A 17,443-nucleotide genomic window follows, 5' to 3' on the forward strand; every position below is an offset into this window, starting at 1 on the left:
CCCAAACGCATGTAATTACATTTGGCGTCCCCTAAATACCCCCATTTTTTTGTTTTATTTTGCACAACTTTGGAGCATATATTTGTACACTTTCGATCGGAGACGTCTTTTACTTTCTTCTTTTTTTTATATCCTTTGGTGTGGTATTTTGTGTCTTGCATTCTTAAACGGCGTGCATTCTTGCATTTTCTACATTGTACCGGTGAACGTATATTAATCGGCTGATCTATATCAAGATTCAATCGAACCATACAGTCCATGAAAAACCATGCTCGAATAAAATAGAAGAAAGGGGGTATATATTTATCCAAAATAAGTGTATACATGTATCAGTAGCGCCAATCTCTTCAGCAATATACATGAAGACCATGAAAGCACTAGAAAATTTATCGCCTCAATTAACCACATAGCTACCCTCTTAGAGGAAGCACCTTAGACAGTAAAACCTCCTGCCGGCAGAGCGGGCACTCAGGCTTTTCACGAACCCAGTCCCGAACACAAATCCAGCAAAATACATGTCCACAGGTCGTAACGCTAGGATCCTTGAACATTTCCAGACACAAGGTGCACTTCCGCTGCTGACCCTCAGGGATCCACGAGACAGCGCCAGGGTCTTCCTCGAGATCATACAGAGGCACAGACGCAGGAAGAAGAGGAATGGAAGACGGGTTCTGAATCGAAGCAATAACAGCTCCACCCTGCCCGGGCGACTGGCCAGCGTCCGCAGACAGGCTCTCGTCTTCATTCATACTCGCGCCGAGTTTGCGAGCGTGCAGGAATCCCTGCACGGCGATCTGGAGAACAAGCAACACACCCAGAACCTCATATCCGATACGCTGCTCATTGTCATCGATCTTCTTTGTGAAAACATAACGCAGACTCCAAAGTCGCTTGGAGAGATGGTAGTACGAGCCCGTGAAATAGAAGGTCGCAATGCTCAGTGCATAAATAGGCGACAAGGATGTGATGGAGTCCAGGTGTTCAAGGATATACTGCTGGATGCGCAGTTTCGTAAACAACGGTCGCTTAGTCGGGGTAGTTGAGAACTGGGGCTTATTAAGCAGGCCAGCCTGCTGCGCCGCTTGTGACTGCTGGCGTGCAATGTTGCGCTCGAGCTTATTGCGGATTCTCTGTCGTAGCGCGGGTAGAAGTCGTTGTAGTGCCCACGGTACTAGGATGCTACTTAGGATGTACCCCACGCGACGGCCGATTGATGGTAATTGGAGGGTGTCATCTTCTAGTTGTACGAGGTCGCAGTATTCTTCGCCTAGGGTGCGGTTGCCGATGGCGGTTGTTAGGGTGAAGTAGAGGAGTTCTGTGAGGTGTTTGATGGCGTCGGAGTGGGTGTGGGCGTATCGGGCGCCACGGAGAGCCCGGACGATGCCTTGGGATTGTTGAATCAGGCTGCCTGTAAGAAATGCATCCTTCTCATGCGAGCGGATGATGTCTGGTGAGGTTGCGAAGGGGTAGAAGTGTGAGGTAGATGAGCCGAGGGCTGAGTTCGGGGTTGATAGAGAGAGATGGGAGTCGTCGTCCGCCATGACAATGTAGGGGTTTTGATAGGGATATAGATTAAGCTTGAGGGTGAGGGTCAATGATATTTGCTAGCCCAGTGCATTCCCTAAGACGAGTCACAGGCTCAATCCCCCAGCTTTCATACCTAGCAGATAACAATTTCCCCGGAGTTGTCCTCGGATGTCATGCCTCGGTATAGAAAGACATCATGTGACCTGACTGACCTAGGTCACCTGATCAAACCGGTGGATAAATTAATTACCACATTACGTCAGTTGTTACATTGTTACACCCACAATACCATAATTACCATAATTTCCAATTTCCCATACGGACGCAAGCGTCCCACATGTGGTACTTGGGAGGTACCTGGGTCTGGGCAGATGAGAGCGGGAGGCTTACAGTGGCTAAATGTACCTTTGGTACCCCTTTTTTGTGCAGAAAGAAGATGTTCCTAAGATGTTCCTAAGAAGTGACTTTATGATGACATGTGTACGTTGTGATTGAACGACGTAACTAGTTCCAATAAATGAGGTTTCGATCTTCCTTCTCCTGAGAGGTGCTTCTAATTAGTTCTAATTATACCCATAATAAACCCAATTTGACCTGTGGGGTTCCAGACCGGACTGTGACTAGTCCAGGTGCGTATTCTCCAGGGCATTCAGGGCTCCAGGACTCTCCGCTCCGCTTATTAAACTGCTTCAAGGGAAAAGTCTCAATTTCCGTTCAAAGACGTCGACTCACTCCTAGTCATTCTTTTCTTTTGTGGTATAAGGGGGTCTTTGTTACTTTTTAGCCTTCTCTTTTTCCCTGTGATCCTCCCTTTCCCCCTGATCAATGGAATAATGGCGGTTGATCAACATGCTCAATTGGATGCCTTTGGGCTGATCTTCCCATTGCCGCTACGTATAGCTGCTATCTTGGTCGCTGGTAGGTGACATTCCTGTCCAAAGGGGGTTGGATCCCAATCAGGTGTGTGCTAACACAAGGGGTTAGGTTTCTGGGGATGGGGTATCAACCTTCAATACCTGGCTAAAGCCAACATTGTAAGTGGCGCCCCTCACTTAACCATCGTATTTCCGACGGCTAATCAGATTTCCTATACTTCTAGGACGTTCCGGCGCTCATCAAATATCCTGCCCGCACATCCTCCCAACGCCCACATCACACCGCCGTCTATCGCCTGGCCACATGTTTCACCATCCCACTTGCCCTGTGGTTTATCATCTTTTGGCTTGCCACCCGCCGGTCCCCTGAATTGGTAGAGCGACTGGACTGGATCCCACAGTCGGTGTTCATTATCCTCCTCCTTATTCTGATCTGGCCCTTCAACCGCGCCTCTCGTGCCGGCCGTATCCGATTTCTCCTTACCCTCAAGCGGATCAGTATTGGTGGTCTGGCCGAGACTCAGGATGGCAAGTTTGGGGACATTCTGCTGGCAGATGCCCTAACTAGCTATGCTCGCGTGATCGGAGATCTGTATATCAGTTTCTGCATGTTCTTCACCGATGGCTTCGCCGCTACTTCCAAGCCCAACCGGGCCTGCGGAAGTGAAATTGTCGTTCCGATCATCCTCGCGGTTCCCAGTTTGATTCGTCTTCGTCAGTGTTTAACTGAATATCTTCGTGCGCGTCGGACAGTCACCCGGAGAGAGACACACAAGGTCAACCAGCACTTGGCCAACGCTCTCAAGTACGCAACTGCGTTCCCTGTCATTTGGATTGCCTCCAAAATGCGCAACTACAATCCCTTGGAGCTTCGTGGATATAGCGAGGTTAGCATGATGCGCCTTCTGTAAGATTGTATTCCTCGTATATTGTGTCTATGCTTTTCTCTAACACTCCACAGATTTATCGTCTCTTTTATCAACTCTGGCTACTCTTTCTGGTGGGATGTGGTCAAGGATTGGGATATGACTCTCTTCTCCCCCCAACGTCGCGACAGCGCCCATCCATACGGACTCCGCCGATATCGCTACTTCGCATCCGACAAGATGTACCACTACGTCATTATCGCAGATCTGGTCCTTCGTTTCTCATGGCTATGGCGCATCGTCCCAGGCCTCGGCTGGATTCCGGAAACAGAAAGCGGATTATGGTTGCTCATGTTCCTCGAAGTTGTACGACGTTGGATGTGGGTATTCTTCCGGACTGAAGCTGAATGGAGTATGTTTTCCCCCTGTGCACCCGCACTCCCCCTGATCTCAACCGTGTCACCCATGCACTGTTATCCTGGTTTTCGGACATTTCCACTCACGCCTTTTGTGCCCTAGTTCGAAATACCCATGGCCCAGGCCCAGATGATGTCCTCCTTGGCGAATACAACCACAAATTCGACGCGGACTAGATTTACCTCTAGCTTTTCCGTCTTTGATCATACCTTCAAGCGATGACGAAGAAAAACTCTCCCTCTTAACCCAACACAACGGTTGAGTCTTCGGGCATATTCTGCTCCCCCTAACAAAACCCCGGATATCCCTACCCAATCTAATGCTAGAGCAGCGATAGATGAGGCTTGAGCTTGACTCTGGCTCTTTTTTGTTTGTTTTTTTCGGGCGTGTGTGAAATCATCCCATCACACGCCCTTGTACGCCTATTGTTTTCTTTTTGGGGGGCTCAATTCAGCTACATGTGTGTAACCTCATGCACAATGATTTCTTAGATTCCTTGGACTTGGATCTCTGGGCCTGCGGCAAGCATGACTTTCTTTTTCTCTGGATTCCTGTTTACTCTTCATTGTACCAATACTTACCTAGGGTCAACCTGGTCTGACGTCTGCATCTGCCCTGCCTTTGTTTCCCTCTTTACATATACCACTATCCTATTGGATCGCAATCATGGTCCTTTATTTCTTTTTCCTTCGTTTCTTCTCGGCGCTTAGCTGTCAGGAGGTCTAATTGGCTGTTAGTCTGTTGGATTAATGGCCTTTCTTGGTGTTTTGGTGATTGACGAACCTAATGATTGAAGACTTGAATTCGGTTGATAGACACATATTAATATTTTATTAGACGATAACAAGTAGAGATGTGGTGCCAGCAGAAAGTGGAAGCCCTAGAAGTCGGTTGCCTTATCTTGCGAGCTTCCTGGGCCGGTCGTGTTATGAACGCACAACCGACCACCTGGGCATGCGAGAAATGGGCCCAGTGGAAGTTATAATCTCGGTAATTTGAAAGGGGATAAGCTACGACTGTTGATCTAAAGAAAATAGTCCATTGACTTCTAAAAAATAACATGACAAAGACAGACTCGTTGACTTCGTGCAAATATCCTTCCCACACAAGACATAAGAAATAGAAACACAACCATAGATAGATATCGAGATAAATATCCAGGCGGACCAGCCAAATAGGCCTCTGACCTATCCATGCTTCTCTTCCGCTGCCATCTCCTGCCTTTTTCTTCCACAACCATTCATGAAATTCAGCTTCACCTCACTTCACCTCATGTCACTCACGTCATACATGCTTGTTAAACATTTCAATATGTTCACAGTAGAATAACATCCACATATTGCGGCGCCCTTTCATATAACGTCATGCTAGTCCGAGGGGGGCTGATATGGACCCCCGGAGAAGCAGATGAGGGCTAGGATTGTTCATCAATCCTTCAAAGGTCCTTCTTGATTATGTGGGCCTTGGGAAGGGTACCAGCGCGGTCAATGGCGCTCTGGCGAGCTCCAGCAAGACCGTGCTGAGTGGCGATGCCGTCAATACGGTGAGTGGAGTTGATGTTCTTAACAAGGGTAAGCTGCCAGCAGGTGGCACCACCCTGGCGGGAAGTGATAGTGGAGGAAGCAAGGAAGTACTCCCAGATCTAAAAAAAAATCAATGGTTAGAAAGCGAACCAACCTTGGAAAGACCGAGGACTCAGTGAAAGAAACTTACGCGGAACCAGCGCTTTCCGTACTTGGCCTCGACCTTGTCGCGGTTGCCCATCCAGTTCCGGTACCAGCGCCAGAGGGTAGCAGAGTAGTGCACACCAATGGTGTCGACAGCCTTGACCTCAAAGCCAGCGCCCTCGAGGCGGTCCACAACGAAACCGAGAGGAGTACTGGCATCAGCACCGGGGAAGATGTATTTGTTCATGAAAAGACCCCAGATCAGGTCTTCGTATTGCCAGGACTTGCGGAGACCAGCGATCTGCAGGAAGAAAGTACCGTTGTCGTCGAGCATGTCGTAAACCTGAGTTAAGAAAGAAGACAAGTGGCGGACACCGACGTGCTCAGCCATCTCGAGACAAGTGATGTGTTGGTATCCACCCTCAACACGGGGAGCATCGCGATAGTCACTGCAAATAATGCGGCTCTGGTCCTCCTCGATTCCAGCCTTGCGAAGACCATTGTTACCCCATGCGGTTTGGTTGCGGCCAAGAGTGATACCAGTAACGTGAGCGCCGTAGTAGGCCGAGGCGTACCGAGCAAGAGTTCCCCAGCCGCAGCCAAGATCGAGGATCTTGTCACCGGGCTTGACACCAATCTTCTCACAAACAATGGCCAGCTTGTTGTCCTGGAGCTCCTCGAGGGTCTCCTCCTTGTTGATATCACTGATAACACCGGAGGTGTAGATCATGCGTGGGCCAAGGAACCAAGCGTAGAAGTCGTCACCTCGGTCGTAGTGATCACGGACCTGCTCCTCGTCTAGAAATAAGGTTAGAATTGCCACCGGCGCTGCACGAAGAGTTGCTTACCCTGAGAACGAGTGTGCATCAGCATCTCGGGGATGAAACCAAACAGGAAGTGCTTGAAGAGACCAGTGGTGAACTTGAAGTTGGCCCAGTCGTGACGGTACTCGAGGCACTCCAGAGCATCGCCCTTGAAGTCAACCTCGCCATTGAAGTACTTCTCGTAGAAGACCTCCATGGGGACCTTACTCTTGCCACGGTAGGTAGCACGATCGTGCTCGCTGTGGAACTGCAGGTAGTGCTCCACGGGGCGGCCACAGTACTTGGCCTTCTCGGTCTTGCGAGGAGAAACAGAAGAAGAGACAGCCCAGAAGGCCACCAGGACGGGAACGGAGGTGAAGAGAGCAAAGAATATGGTGGTGTAGAAACCTCCACCAACCTGGCGAGCCAGCCACCAAGGCACAATGACCTCCAGAGCGATCATCAAGCCATTGGAGAAGCTGTCGCTGCCGGGTGAATCAGCTGGGACGGGAGCATTCTTAATAGTCGGGTACTGGAGAGTAAAAGAAGCAAATTAGGTACTAGGCTCATCAAACATCCCTCACGAATGGCTCTAGCTGTGGACTTACCAGGGTGGTCGGGACACCGCAGTCGAAGGCAGGCTTGGTCTGCTCGGGGGCAGCCGGAGTCTGGATATATTCGAACTCCTCGGTGGAGTCCGGATGAATGGTCGTCATGGCGGCGAGGCGTCAATTGAGAGGAATGGGAAAGGAAAAGGAGAGGCCAGAGAGTAAATAAGAAGATGTGGGCAATTCCGGGGGCGGTGTGGGCTAGACCAAGGTACCTGGAAAGTACGTGATTGGTACTTGCCGTTCCATGGGCGGGCGAGCTGAAGACCTGGTACCCGCCAGGTACACCGAGTTTACTCTATTCTCCGGTTGGTCTCACTGACGTACAATGTAAACTATTATTATTGCAGGGCTTCATGTAGCTAGAGGCTAGTGGATTTGTCTTATCCCTTTTATTTTTATTTTTATTTTTTATGAACAGCCCTATGCATCACCCAGCCATTGGCTTTTGAATGACCGAGGTTTCACACTTCCCAAGAACTTGGTACTGCCTACGTGGTCCTTCACGGAAATAAAATGCAAGTGCGGACTCGCCTGTCTGTGGCTTGGCGAAGGATCATCATGGGAGTGGAGAACACCTGAAACAGTATGATCCGCAGTTTGACCTTGGAAGGGTTGGAACCTATTCAGTTACAAGTACATTAACGCTATTCCATGACGCCAGGATCCTTCGGCTTGTAGCCCCTGTGAGCCAATGCCATATGCCGAATCAATAACCATACTGAAGTAAAATTGTAATCCCCTTTCGATGCTTAGTATCTTTCGCAATGCCCCCGTTACAGAGTGAGCTGGAAGCTTTGGGCCTCATCATCTTCGTCAAATGTGGGTAGTGGCTCTTCCGGTTCCTGTGTGATCTCCTCCGGGGCATCAAAACATCCAGCAGCTTTGCAACGAGTCCACATTTCCGAGTCCAGCGGAGGGGGTCCATACAGCTGCATATAAGTTTCGGGAGACAGAACCTGAGAGCTCGAGGACTTCTGCGTTTGGGAATGCTTCTCCCGCAGAGTGGACGACACACTGCGTCCCTTGGAATAGCCAACGGTCGTTCGAGAGTTGACAGAAGCAGCAGTGTTGCGCATGGAAGAGGGGTTAGACGGGACCCTGGCGTGTCTCTTGGGCATAACCAGCGACGATGCCAATGACGCCACCCGTGGTTTGGGGGTTGGAGCCACTCGAGGTGCAGCGGTTGGCTGGGATCCACTGAGCGCAGCGGCAGCATCTCGAGCTCGAAGCGTCGACACACTGCGAGTGTGTCGTGTGGTAGTTGTAGGTCTCTTTGAGGGGAGGGCAGTTGGCTGCAGTGCATTTGTGGACTCGCTCTCGCCGGAGCCCTCGAAACCAATACCCTCAAGTTGTTTCATAATCATATCATCCACCATCTTATCGCACGCCGCCGAATCCTCCTTGAACTTGCGCTGTTTCGCCGTGAGTCCATCCCTGCCAACTTGTTGCTTCCCGTAAACACTCTCCAACCCTAGAGCTCGATTCTTCGGTCGGAATTGGGGGAATGTGGTGTCATATGTCACATCGTCTGGAAGGTCCGGAAGGTCTGTAGCTCGTCAGAAATAAGCTTTTGGGGTTGCATCTTTAGTTATTCTTAGCGTACCTATAGGCTTTGGCGGCATGTATTCAATATCCGGTACATCATCCGCAGCCACGTCAATATGGACTTTGGTTTGAGCTTGCTGTGTCACTGGAGCAGCTTTTCTGATCTTCTGGGCAGTCGACAGTCTGCGGTTTGTCTTCTGTTGCTTGGTGGTTCCTCCAAAGGGCGCAGGCGTCTGGAGGTTGTTGGCTTTGAGGTTGGTCGTTTTCATGCCCAGAGGAGCGCGATCCTTCACTATAAGCCGGGGGAGAAAAAACAAGTCAGTTATTGTCCAACGGTCATCTCCAAATCTCTAATTTTCGCGAAGCACGCGTACCCATCGGAGTCATAAACGCGTTGTTTCCCGGTTTTCCATTCTCCTGACGATTCCCATTGCCCTTCACGGTGCGATTTCCGAACGCTAACGGGTTATTCTCGTCATTTCGTGGCTTGCCGGGTGTCTTGGGTGCTAGCTGCTTGCTTTGGTTCAAAGGCTTAGCTGCCGCGGCGGTCTGGTGGGTGTTTACCAGGTTTTCCTGGTCGCGAAGAGCCAACATAGTGGCGAACTGAAGCTGATGGTTCTCATGCACTGTATCAAAGAAATTAAAGTCGCGTTATCAGGTTGAGAGTGATAAAGAGCCAGAACGAGTTCTAGATGCAGGTGTTGTCGAGTGGTTGCCCGTGGAGACGCGGCGATCCTTGGGCGGTGATTGGCGTAGAGCAAGAGCGGATTGTGTACCTAACCATACCAAGGTTACGCAGTTGGTACACAGTAAGTATACGGTACTTCCCCTGTAGTGGAGCTAGTGCTTGCTGTCCTGGTACTGTCTACTTGTTCACTAGTCAGCCATTATTCCTCCCCTTCTCTCCCAAAACTCTCCCCATATCATCTTCCACATCCCCATCCAACATTCGCCCGGTTTCTCGCTGAGCGAAAGCCTTACACTACTCTTTCTTTCAACCATACATATTATCTCCTTTACTCCCTTTTCAATACCTTTAAAATGGACAAGATCAAGGAGGTAAGTCACCAAGACCCCTACCCGGCGGGGTAGCTTGACTGCTTCCCAAAATCACACAGCCCCTCGTCATATGCATATATGCATACCGCCCCAGCATTCCATCACTTCCCCACTGGGAATTTTGTTAACACCGTTGGTATTAATTTTAGCGCATGGTCTCCCTCCGCGCCGAGGCTGATGAGGCTCACGAGCTCGTCGATGAGCTCAAGGCCAAGGTCAAGACGTTGGAACAGGAGAATCTGTCCAAGGAACAAGAGATCACATCGCTCAACCACCGTAACCAGCTTCTAGAGGAAGAGGTTGAGAAGGCAGAGACCGCCCTCAAGGAGGCTAAGGACGCTGCCAGCCAGAGCCTCCAGCACGACACTCAGAACGAGGCCCTTCAGCGACGGGTGCAGCTCCTCGAGGAGGAGGCTGAGGAGAATGATAAGACTCTGCGGGAAACAAACGAGAAGTACGATTACCTACCATTTCTTTCACAGCTAAGTACTGACATTTCGGGCACTCAGGCTCCGCCAAACCGACATCAAGGCTGGTCACTACGAGCGGAAGGTGCAGGCACTCGAGGACCAACACGCTAAGCTGGAGCAAAGATATGAGGATGCGATCAAGGAACACAGCACTGTGAAGAAGGAGCTTGACGACCTTGCATCCCAGATGGCCGACATCTAAGCTGGCCCAAACCGGTGATGGGTGCAGGATATCGGGAAACATTTGGTTGAATTCAAGCTTCATTCTCTGGTTTGTCGTCTGCTTTTTCATGCTGTAATTGTTTGTGTTACGGTGGTCTCAACTATATGGGCCACATACAGCGCTTTTGATAGCAATAACTTTTTATCATGCAACGCGTGCACTACGGTGTCTACCATTTCCTGCATCTTCATTGCATTTTTTGTAATGTCAGACGCCTGTGATCCGTAAAATTGACTAACGAATAATTGCTTGAAGCCGAGTATATGCACATGTGATGTCGTATCTCTTTCAAGATGTAGTTTCTTCATTCCTCTGCACCCTTTCGCGCTTTTGCCCTCTTCGCTTTCACGGACCGTTGCTTTAACATTGTTTGTCTGCGCTCAACCTTGGTCTCGTAGCGGAAGTTCCTCTTCTTTTTTCTGGCTGCTTCTGAGGCTGCACTCCGGGGCTTTCTCTTCTTGGCTTTTGCATCAGTCTCCGTCGACTCGGCCGGATATTTTTTCTCTTCTTGATTCTCTGATTCCTCTCCCTTGGCAGCCTTGAGCAGACCCTCACGGGATGCATCCATTTCTTCAACCGTGACTGTTGTGTATTTGTCCTCGTCGACATATTCGGCTTCGTAGTCCACTGCTGGAGGCTCTTCGATTCCCTCCCAATCTTCCTCCTCTTGCTCGCCCTCCATTCCGCCTATATCTCCAGCATCCTCCTTCATGCGCTTGAGTACCGCTTTGTGCTCCGCCATTGCCTGTTCGAAGTCCTTTTTGCGATCCTCCCGAATCTAGAAGAATTAGTAGATGTCTTTGCGCACGAATTGAAGCCTGCCGCACCTTTTTTCTTGCGTCTCTCTTCTCCTCTTTGTATCTCTTGACGGCATTGTCTTGCGCATGCTTAGCGCGTTGCACCTTGCGTTTGTGAAACCCAGTCAGCCATTCCTGGCGGGACTCGCTGTCGAAATTGACCTCTTCGACTTTAGGCCCAGCAACAATTTTGCGCTTTTTCAAATCCTTAGGACCCATGATGAATGAAAATCCCAACCTCGAGTATATCTGAATCAAATAACAAGTAGACCTTTGTATATCGTAGGTTGTGTTGAAACTGCGGCAAAAGCCAAGAAAAAAAAAGTTGATATGGAAAGCTCAGGCGGGTCGGGGCTCTCGACCGCCTCCGAGAGCCAAGTCGGACACCTCCCGTTGGCAACATCATCGCCAACCCGACCCCATCCCCACGATAAACACAATGCATTTCAGCAGGTTCGGGCTATTGGCCCTTGGGGCTGCTGCCGTAAATGCTTTCAGAGATACTTCGCCATTCTTCCTTGCCTCAACTTCTGAGTATGCTTGATTGAAACTCTCCCGCTGCGGTTAACTAATCGCTCCTCCCTTAGGGTCTTGACGAACTCCGCCTACATCCAGACAGGAGCTTCGGTCCTCGAGGATCTTTCCTCATCTCTTGGCACCTGTCCCTCAGATTACTATGTTGTCGTCTACCAACCTGGTGTGCACAGTTCCGACTTCTCGACGCGGAAGTCGGCACCCCGCTTGGGTGCGAAGATGCTTGGAAAGGACAGCTCGATCCGGTCCAAGATGAGCATCAACGAGGTCACTGGCTTGGTGGAACCCAAGGAGATCAAAAATCTTTTGGAGAAGAAGTGCAACGCCCAGACTACCGCCGTCGACGCTTCCTGTAAGTTGCTTTGGTGGCCAACGACAGCCGTGGCAAACCCGCGAAGAACATCAAAGCTAACAATGTGAAGCCGGATCATACCCCTCATACTTTGAGCAGGGCCCCCGAATTATTGATGTCGAATTCCCCATGCTATCGCTGGGCTCGGATCGCGCACAGCAACTTTCTGGATTCGGTATGTATGCCGCGCACCTACGCACTTCATTGTTACTGACTCTATTAGATGGTTTCCTTGCCGATGTCATTGATCGGCTTCCTTCCTCATCCACGTATACTATTCTCTACATCACCTCCCCTAGAGAGTTCCCCGAGACGGATTCCGTTATCTACGAAGCCTCTGGAGATTCGTACCAAGACTCGCTCCACATGGAGCTAAAGCGGGATTACTCCGCGCATGGTAGTGCCTCGAGCTCATCAAAAAATTCCACCTCACTCTTTGAAGAGTATCAATACTTTACTCCAGGTATGTATCTACCAATACCACCTCTGTATTCGCTATACTCACCCTTTCCAGGTATTTTCATGGGACTCATGGCTACCTTCCTGTTCCTTGCGATTTTGTATATTGGTATCAATGCCCTGGGCAGCCTCGAGATTCCCTATGCCGCATTTGAGAAGGACACCTCGGCTGCTGTGCAAAAGAAAGCGCAGTGATTTGCAGCGCTTTGTTGGATTGTTTTTGGAATACACCTCCATTGCTGCAATTGATTCTCTTTTTTCGTTGGGGGTTCAGGGACAATTATCTCGTATCCCCATGTATGATATCTCATATTCTCCCAGTTTTTCGAATGTTAGATTTGCCAACGTAAATGTGCAAAGTCCTAGTATCTTTTTTTGGAAGCTGTCAGGTGATGGTCTCAGTTTTGCCTAAGGCACCCCTCTTTCTTAGCGTTGGCGTCTTTTGGTTTCTTCTAATTCTCGGTTAAGGAGGCCTTGTCTTGTGGTCATCTTCAGAAACTCGTTGGCCTCATTTGGACGGCAGTCATTCGTTTATGAGAGTTTTTCAAGCCCTCACCTCATGGAAACTCGTTGATTGTGGATCCGTACCCTGCAGCCTAAGTTCAGCATCCGTCAAGTTTTCACAAGAGACAAGTGGCAGTCATCTTTGAAATCAGCAGATATCTTACCCCTGACACCCAGATTTCATTGATGAGCTGACCAGGATCGATAATCTTCTTTGTTCCTCGCTGTCGCTGGGATCTGGGATCGGCGCCTACTCCAAGTGACCCCCACACTGTGGAGAAGCAGCTGATCAATTGTTTACGCCGCCATGCGAGTTCTACCGCAAGGGCTTGGGAAAACCAAGCCGTCATTCCTCCTGCTACTATTTCTGGTCATTGCTATCGCTGCTCAAGTGTCTGCTGTACCGGCGGACGATGCAACAACGGATACCGATGCCGCTAAGACCACCGACGATCCCTCCACCACTCAGAGCACCTCTAGCGCGAGCGAGACCACCACATCTTCCACTTCCACATCGAAGTCAAGTTCTACTACCAGCACCTCCTCTTCCTCTTCCTCTACAAGCACAACCATGGATACAACCACCACATCCTCCTCCTCTTCCTCCTCCACGACGTCCGACAGCAGTACAACAACATCATCCGTCTCCACGACAACGGAATCATCAACATCTTCCTCCTCGTCCTCCTCGTCCTCCTCAACCACAACTACCGGCGCTATTGTGACGATACCACCAACAGCCAACGCCCCATATATGCAAGAGAGCAATGCTCCAGAAGGCACAGTGTTCATCGCCGTCGGCGCCGCGCTAGGCCTGATCGGCCTAACTCTGCTCGCATGGCGCGCAATGGTCGCATGGTCCGTAAACCGCTCAGTACGACGCGCCGCCGTAATACACGCCTCTGAATCCAAGCGCCTCCTACGCGGCAGCAGAAAGAAGCGGTCAACCCCCTATTCTGCCGCCCCGGCAGCCGACGTATCTCTCCATAAACTCGGCGCCGCCACTCGCACAAGCTACAAGCCCCACCGGGTCCCGAGTGCAAGCAGCGGCCTTTTTTTTCGCCTACCGCAGGCGGTCCTACTGGATCGCATCCCAATATCAACGCTACCGGAAATGCGGGAAATCGTGGCTCGACATACCTGCCTGCTGGATACTACGCTGCTGCAGGTAGCTCTAACCCCGCTCCGGGTGGAGAGCCCCCATACTCGCCCACTGCTGGTCTCTCGTCGCCTTCCCTGCCTCCTGCTGGTGTTTATCATGATTCGCATAATCAGCGCCACTCTTATGTGGGTGGGTCGACGAGTTCTTTGAACCTAAACCAAGCGCCGCAGGGTCGTGCTCCTAGTGCGTACCTTGAGGATTTGTTTGAGAGCCATGCTCCTCACAGCTCTGATTCGGGCCGTCGGTAGCGCCTTTGATTTCGGGCTCTCGGTTGGTCATCATATGAAGGAATGATATTGGCGAACTGTTTTTTTTTCTTTTCTTTTTTGAATCTATCTTGAGATTTGCTCTCTTTTTCCTCTGCCTTCTGCTATAGATCTATTCTCTTGTCCATTTTCATTTGGGGTCTGTTTCAACTCGGCGTTTCATAAACCCTTTCACATGAGGCGTCTGCTTCTCCAATTTTCTCTGCGCATTATTAACTATTACTCCCCTGTCAATACAAACTAGTTTACTCGTAAAGTAAATATGGATAACTAAACCCTACTAGTGTTTTGCTACTCTTGGAGCCAATATCCATTCCATTACATGTGGGAAACGATTGATCAAAATTTTAGTTTAATTGAGATCTAAATCATCAAATATCGACAAGACCAACCGAAAAGGACAAAGGAAAAGGAAAAAAGCGCAAAAGAAGTCACCAAGCCGATTCATATCGACAAAACACACCCTCTAAAACCAAGAATATGTGCTTGAACCGTGGGACGGGGTATTGGGTATTTACGATTCAAAAGAAAGCGAACTAGTCAACGCGCTTGTACAGCTTGGCCTTGGAGCCAGCAGACGAAGCTCCGGCACAACAAGCAGCAGGCTCCTCCTCGGGATGGAGTGAAGATTTGTTGAACAACTGGGAGGATTGCGGAACGTCAAGAGCCGGGTTCTTGTTGAAGAATCCATCGGGCTTCAGCATGACGCTGATACGTTCCATCGGCATGACAGGGAAGTCCTCAATGCGAGGGTTATGGGTAAGACCGAAGGCTGCAGGGGTTTGTTAGTTATATAGTACAAATAAAATCACGGGGAGGAATGCTTACTGTGCCAAAGGACGACGTCTTCGTTCTCTGTGTTCTCCTTACGCTGCACCCAAGTCTCGACGCCCTCAGCGCGGCGGCTTTGGTTGGTGAACTCGCCTGCAGCGTACAGCTCATCGTCCTGGTACTTGGTGACCCAGATCGGCTTGGTGGCAAACTCAGCACGGCGGAAGCCGTGGGCATTCTTACTGACCAGGAGCATTTGGCTAGGAGCAGCCATAAGCTTGTATGCAACAGGCTTGTAGGTGATTGGATTGGTAATGTTGTCGTTGCGGATCTTGAACACGCGGTGGCGATCCACGCTGGTGTTCGCTGTGCCTGCCGTGCGCATCACCGTAGACTCGGAGGTATAGCCCACTAGGTAGGGGTTCTTCTCGTCTTCTGGCATAGGAACGCTGTCCTCGTAGTAGATGGTGTTCTTAAATCCATCAATAGCAGGGTCAATCCGCAGGGAGAACATATGCTGGTGGAAGGGAGCCATAACACCAGGACCGACATTGGTACCCCAAGGGACGGTTTCGCCATTCTCGTTGTCGAATGGGACGGTGGAAAGAATGCCGGTAGCCCGGACTTCCAGTTCGACATTGGCAGCTTGATCAAAGATGTAGTTGAAGATGTACTCATAGTTGGCTACAGTGCAGATCATCTGCAGAACCAACTGGCGGTTGCGCACAACGGTAGCAGCACCGGACCGATAGTTGGTGTGCTTATGCTGCAAACCGTTATCTTGTTCGTGCATGCAAATCACGTTCTTCAGCTGCAGTGGGTTGCCTTTGGAGTCGTTGCGGTAGCCATCAAAATACTTGATATGGCCGAGACAGTCACATCCAAGAGCCAACTGATTGGCATTCATACCAAAACCAGTATCGCCAACATCAAACGCCTGCTTGCGGTGGTAGGGGGCTCGGGGGTCTAGATTCATGTTAGTTAGATCCGCTGGGAGTTAGGTGTGATATAGGCTCCAGTCCCACTTACCTCCATAGGGAACAGTCATCTCAGAAACAGCCAAACGATAGAAGAGGTTTCTGTTGTCATATGTAACGTTGTAGATAATCAGGCCTTCGCGGGCGTTAAAACCGACCCTGAAGCGCCACTTCTGCCAGTAGACGGAGTTGCCATCCACCGAAAAAGAAGGACCCTCGGGCTGTTGCACAATGTAGGGCTTGAGATCGGTGCGAAGGGGCTCATCCAAGAGGTCGTGGGCGTACTGGACTGTCTTGACAGGCTTCCAAGGCTGGGTAGTGGTAGTCTCGAAATCAGCACCACCGGGCAGGTAGTCCATACGGATCAACTCATGAGTGAAAGCGTCGAAGACCGGAGAGAATTTGCAAGGTAGAGAGTAGTGATTGTTCTGGGGGTGATCCACTTCGACCATGTACATGAAGCATTGGAAGAGCCGTCGATCCTCATTGTCACTATCTGTGCCATACATCCAAGGGTCGTTGCAGACAGTAATGCCTGCGGGTAGTTGCAATTTCTCGATCTCGGCCAGTACGGCGGGGTGCTTCATGCACATCACTTCGATTCCAGCAATTTCATCGATATCAATGGGACCCTATAAGATAACAGAAGAATTGGTTAACCCATTGCTTGCTTTCGGGAAGAGGGCTCTGCTTACCTGAACCTCCTTGGGAAGCTCCTTGGCATAGACAATGGTGCGCTTGTCGGCATTGAGGATAGCCTTGTAAAATGCGCCAGTGTCTAGACGGTGGAACAGCACGTAGAGGAGACGAGCCGGGGGTGGGGGCAGCGGGCGCCGTAGACGCTCTGCTTCTATATATGCGATAACATCCTTCTTGATGGGCTCATTGACATCAATGCGCTTGTAGCGCAGAGAGACGCCCGGGAAGGTCGCCTCGAGGATGCGTACGGCGAGTTTGATCTCCTCCGGTGTGATTGGGTCAAATGGGTGCGGGCTGTGGTTGGTCACCATTTTGGCAGTGTTGGGGTACACTTCTGGGGTAAAGATATGAGGCGGCCGCGAGAGGTATTAGAGAGGAAATAAGACGAAGCCACGGATGAGTGAGAAGAGACAAGAGAAAAAGGCAGGTAAAGAAGTATTGAATGAGAGAATTGGAACCAATGCCTGCACTTAAATATCTCATCGCAATCGGGGGCCTGGGATCTTATCGGGTTACATAAGGTCTGGCTGGACTTGCCTAATTGGGAAAGAAACCAGGGTAGTTGGAGAAGCGGAGTCTTGGCTCTGAGAGATTAGGGCAACATGGATTGAACATGGATATACGAGGCAAAACATATAATGAAAAAGACTCCCTCATATTGCTCAAAATACTTTTACTAGATTTATCTCAATTATCTAAACAAATATTCTCTGTTCACGTCGAGATAGAATGAAAGGAGACCATTTAAAGTGTAAAGTCACATGACCTTTAACCCACAATTGGCATTTCACGTGAGTGTGGGGTCGGCGTGAGATTGTCCTAATTTGGTTTAGTGGATTCTGCTATCGATAACATCTTC

At 50.1% G+C, this 17,443-nt stretch overlaps 9 protein-coding genes across 9 annotated transcripts; 4 read left to right on the forward strand and 5 right to left on the reverse strand.

Annotated features, from left to right (window-relative positions):
* Window positions 1-410: 410 nt before the first annotated feature.
* On the reverse strand, window positions 411-1,541 carry pex10 (ubiquitin-protein ligase peroxin 10; the record flags this gene model as incomplete). Its single annotated transcript, XM_056893258.1, has 1 exon — window positions 411-1,541. The coding sequence occupies one exon, from the start codon at window positions 1,539-1,541 to the stop codon at window positions 411-413; it is 1,131 nt and encodes a 376-aa protein (XP_056758253.1).
* Window positions 1,542-2,316: 775 nt separating this feature from the next.
* On the forward strand, window positions 2,317-3,879 carry N7537_002201 (EXS domain-containing protein). Its single transcript, XM_056893259.1, has 5 exons — window positions 2,317-2,445; window positions 2,512-2,561; window positions 2,627-3,309; window positions 3,364-3,680; window positions 3,788-3,879. Exons 1-5 carry the CDS (start codon window positions 2,361-2,363, stop codon window positions 3,859-3,861), a joined length of 1,209 nt encoding a protein of 402 aa, XP_056758254.1. The 5' UTR covers window positions 2,317-2,360; the 3' UTR covers window positions 3,862-3,879.
* Window positions 3,880-4,816: 937 nt separating this feature from the next.
* Window positions 4,817-6,892, reverse strand: N7537_002202 (putative cyclopropane-fatty-acyl-phospholipid synthase). Its single transcript, XM_056893260.1, has 4 exons — window positions 6,764-6,892; window positions 6,201-6,687; window positions 5,399-6,150; window positions 4,817-5,327 (listed from the first exon to the last, which is right to left on the reverse strand). The coding sequence occupies exons 1-4, from the start codon at window positions 6,869-6,871 to the stop codon at window positions 5,121-5,123; spliced, it is 1,554 nt and encodes a 517-aa protein (XP_056758255.1). The 5' UTR covers window positions 6,872-6,892; the 3' UTR covers window positions 4,817-5,120.
* Window positions 6,893-7,539: 647 nt separating this feature from the next.
* N7537_002203 (uncharacterized protein) lies at window positions 7,540-8,905 on the reverse strand (the record flags this gene model as incomplete). Its single annotated transcript, XM_056893261.1, has 3 exons — window positions 7,540-8,312; window positions 8,370-8,603; window positions 8,686-8,905. 3 exons carry the CDS (start codon window positions 8,903-8,905, stop codon window positions 7,540-7,542), a joined length of 1,227 nt encoding a protein of 408 aa, XP_056758256.1.
* A 327-nt stretch (window positions 8,906-9,232) lies between these two features.
* N7537_002204 (tropomyosin) lies at window positions 9,233-10,210 on the forward strand. The gene is made up of 3 exons (XM_056893262.1): window positions 9,233-9,370; window positions 9,520-9,824; window positions 9,880-10,210. Exons 1-3 carry the CDS (start codon window positions 9,353-9,355, stop codon window positions 10,040-10,042), a joined length of 486 nt encoding a protein of 161 aa, XP_056758257.1. The 5' UTR covers window positions 9,233-9,352; the 3' UTR covers window positions 10,043-10,210.
* A 157-nt stretch (window positions 10,211-10,367) lies between these two features.
* Window positions 10,368-11,079, reverse strand: N7537_002205 (rRNA-processing protein RRP17; the record flags this gene model as incomplete). Its single annotated transcript, XM_056893263.1, has 2 exons — window positions 10,368-10,841; window positions 10,891-11,079. 2 exons carry the CDS (start codon window positions 11,077-11,079, stop codon window positions 10,368-10,370), a joined length of 663 nt encoding a protein of 220 aa, XP_056758258.1.
* A 220-nt stretch (window positions 11,080-11,299) lies between these two features.
* Window positions 11,300-12,400, forward strand: N7537_002206 (Ac45/VOA1 transmembrane domain-containing protein; the record flags this gene model as incomplete). Its single annotated transcript, XM_056893264.1, has 5 exons — window positions 11,300-11,394; window positions 11,448-11,746; window positions 11,817-11,921; window positions 11,970-12,209; window positions 12,261-12,400. 5 exons carry the CDS (start codon window positions 11,300-11,302, stop codon window positions 12,398-12,400), a joined length of 879 nt encoding a protein of 292 aa, XP_056758259.1.
* Window positions 12,401-13,016: 616 nt separating this feature from the next.
* N7537_002207 (uncharacterized protein) lies at window positions 13,017-14,119 on the forward strand (the record flags this gene model as incomplete). The annotated part of the gene is made up of 2 exons (XM_056893265.1): window positions 13,017-13,746; window positions 13,782-14,119. The coding sequence occupies 2 exons, from the start codon at window positions 13,017-13,019 to the stop codon at window positions 14,117-14,119; spliced, it is 1,068 nt and encodes a 355-aa protein (XP_056758260.1).
* A 554-nt stretch (window positions 14,120-14,673) lies between these two features.
* N7537_002208 (uncharacterized protein) lies at window positions 14,674-16,895 on the reverse strand (the record flags this gene model as incomplete). Its single annotated transcript, XM_056893266.1, has 4 exons — window positions 14,674-14,909; window positions 14,966-15,874; window positions 15,938-16,517; window positions 16,581-16,895. 4 exons carry the CDS (start codon window positions 16,893-16,895, stop codon window positions 14,674-14,676), a joined length of 2,040 nt encoding a protein of 679 aa, XP_056758261.1.
* Window positions 16,896-17,443: the final 548 nt, after the last annotated feature.

The sequence above is a fragment of the Penicillium hordei genome (genome assembly GCF_028827395.1).
Source record: "Penicillium hordei strain IBT 12815 chromosome Unknown utg000001l_segment0_segment0, whole genome shotgun sequence".
NCBI lineage: Eukaryota > Fungi > Ascomycota > Eurotiomycetes > Eurotiales > Aspergillaceae > Penicillium > Penicillium hordei.

Coding starts and splice junctions, on each gene's coding strand:
- N7537_002204 (XM_056893262.1), top strand. Junction 9,825..9,879: donor CTGCGGGAAACAAACGAGAA/GTACGATTACCT, acceptor TCGGGCACTCAG/GCTCCGCCAAACCGACATCA.
- N7537_002201 (XM_056893259.1), top strand. CDS start 2,361: ATGGCGGTTGATCAACATGCTCAATTGGATGCCTTTGGGCTGATCTTC. Junction 2,446..2,511: donor AGCTGCTATCTTGGTCGCTG/GTAGGTGACATT, acceptor ACAAGGGGTTAG/GTTTCTGGGGATGGGGTATC. Junction 3,681..3,787: donor CCGGACTGAAGCTGAATGGA/GTATGTTTTCCC, acceptor TTTGTGCCCTAG/TTCGAAATACCCATGGCCCA.
- N7537_002202 (XM_056893260.1), bottom strand. CDS start 6,871: ATGACGACCATTCATCCGGACTCCACCGAGGAGTTCGAATATATCCAG. Junction 6,151..6,200: donor GATGCACACTCGTTCTCAGG/GTAAGCAACTCT, acceptor CCTTATTTCTAG/ACGAGGAGCAGGTCCGTGAT. Junction 5,328..5,398: donor ACGGAAAGCGCTGGTTCCGC/GTAAGTTTCTTT, acceptor ATTTTTTTTTAG/ATCTGGGAGTACTTCCTTGC.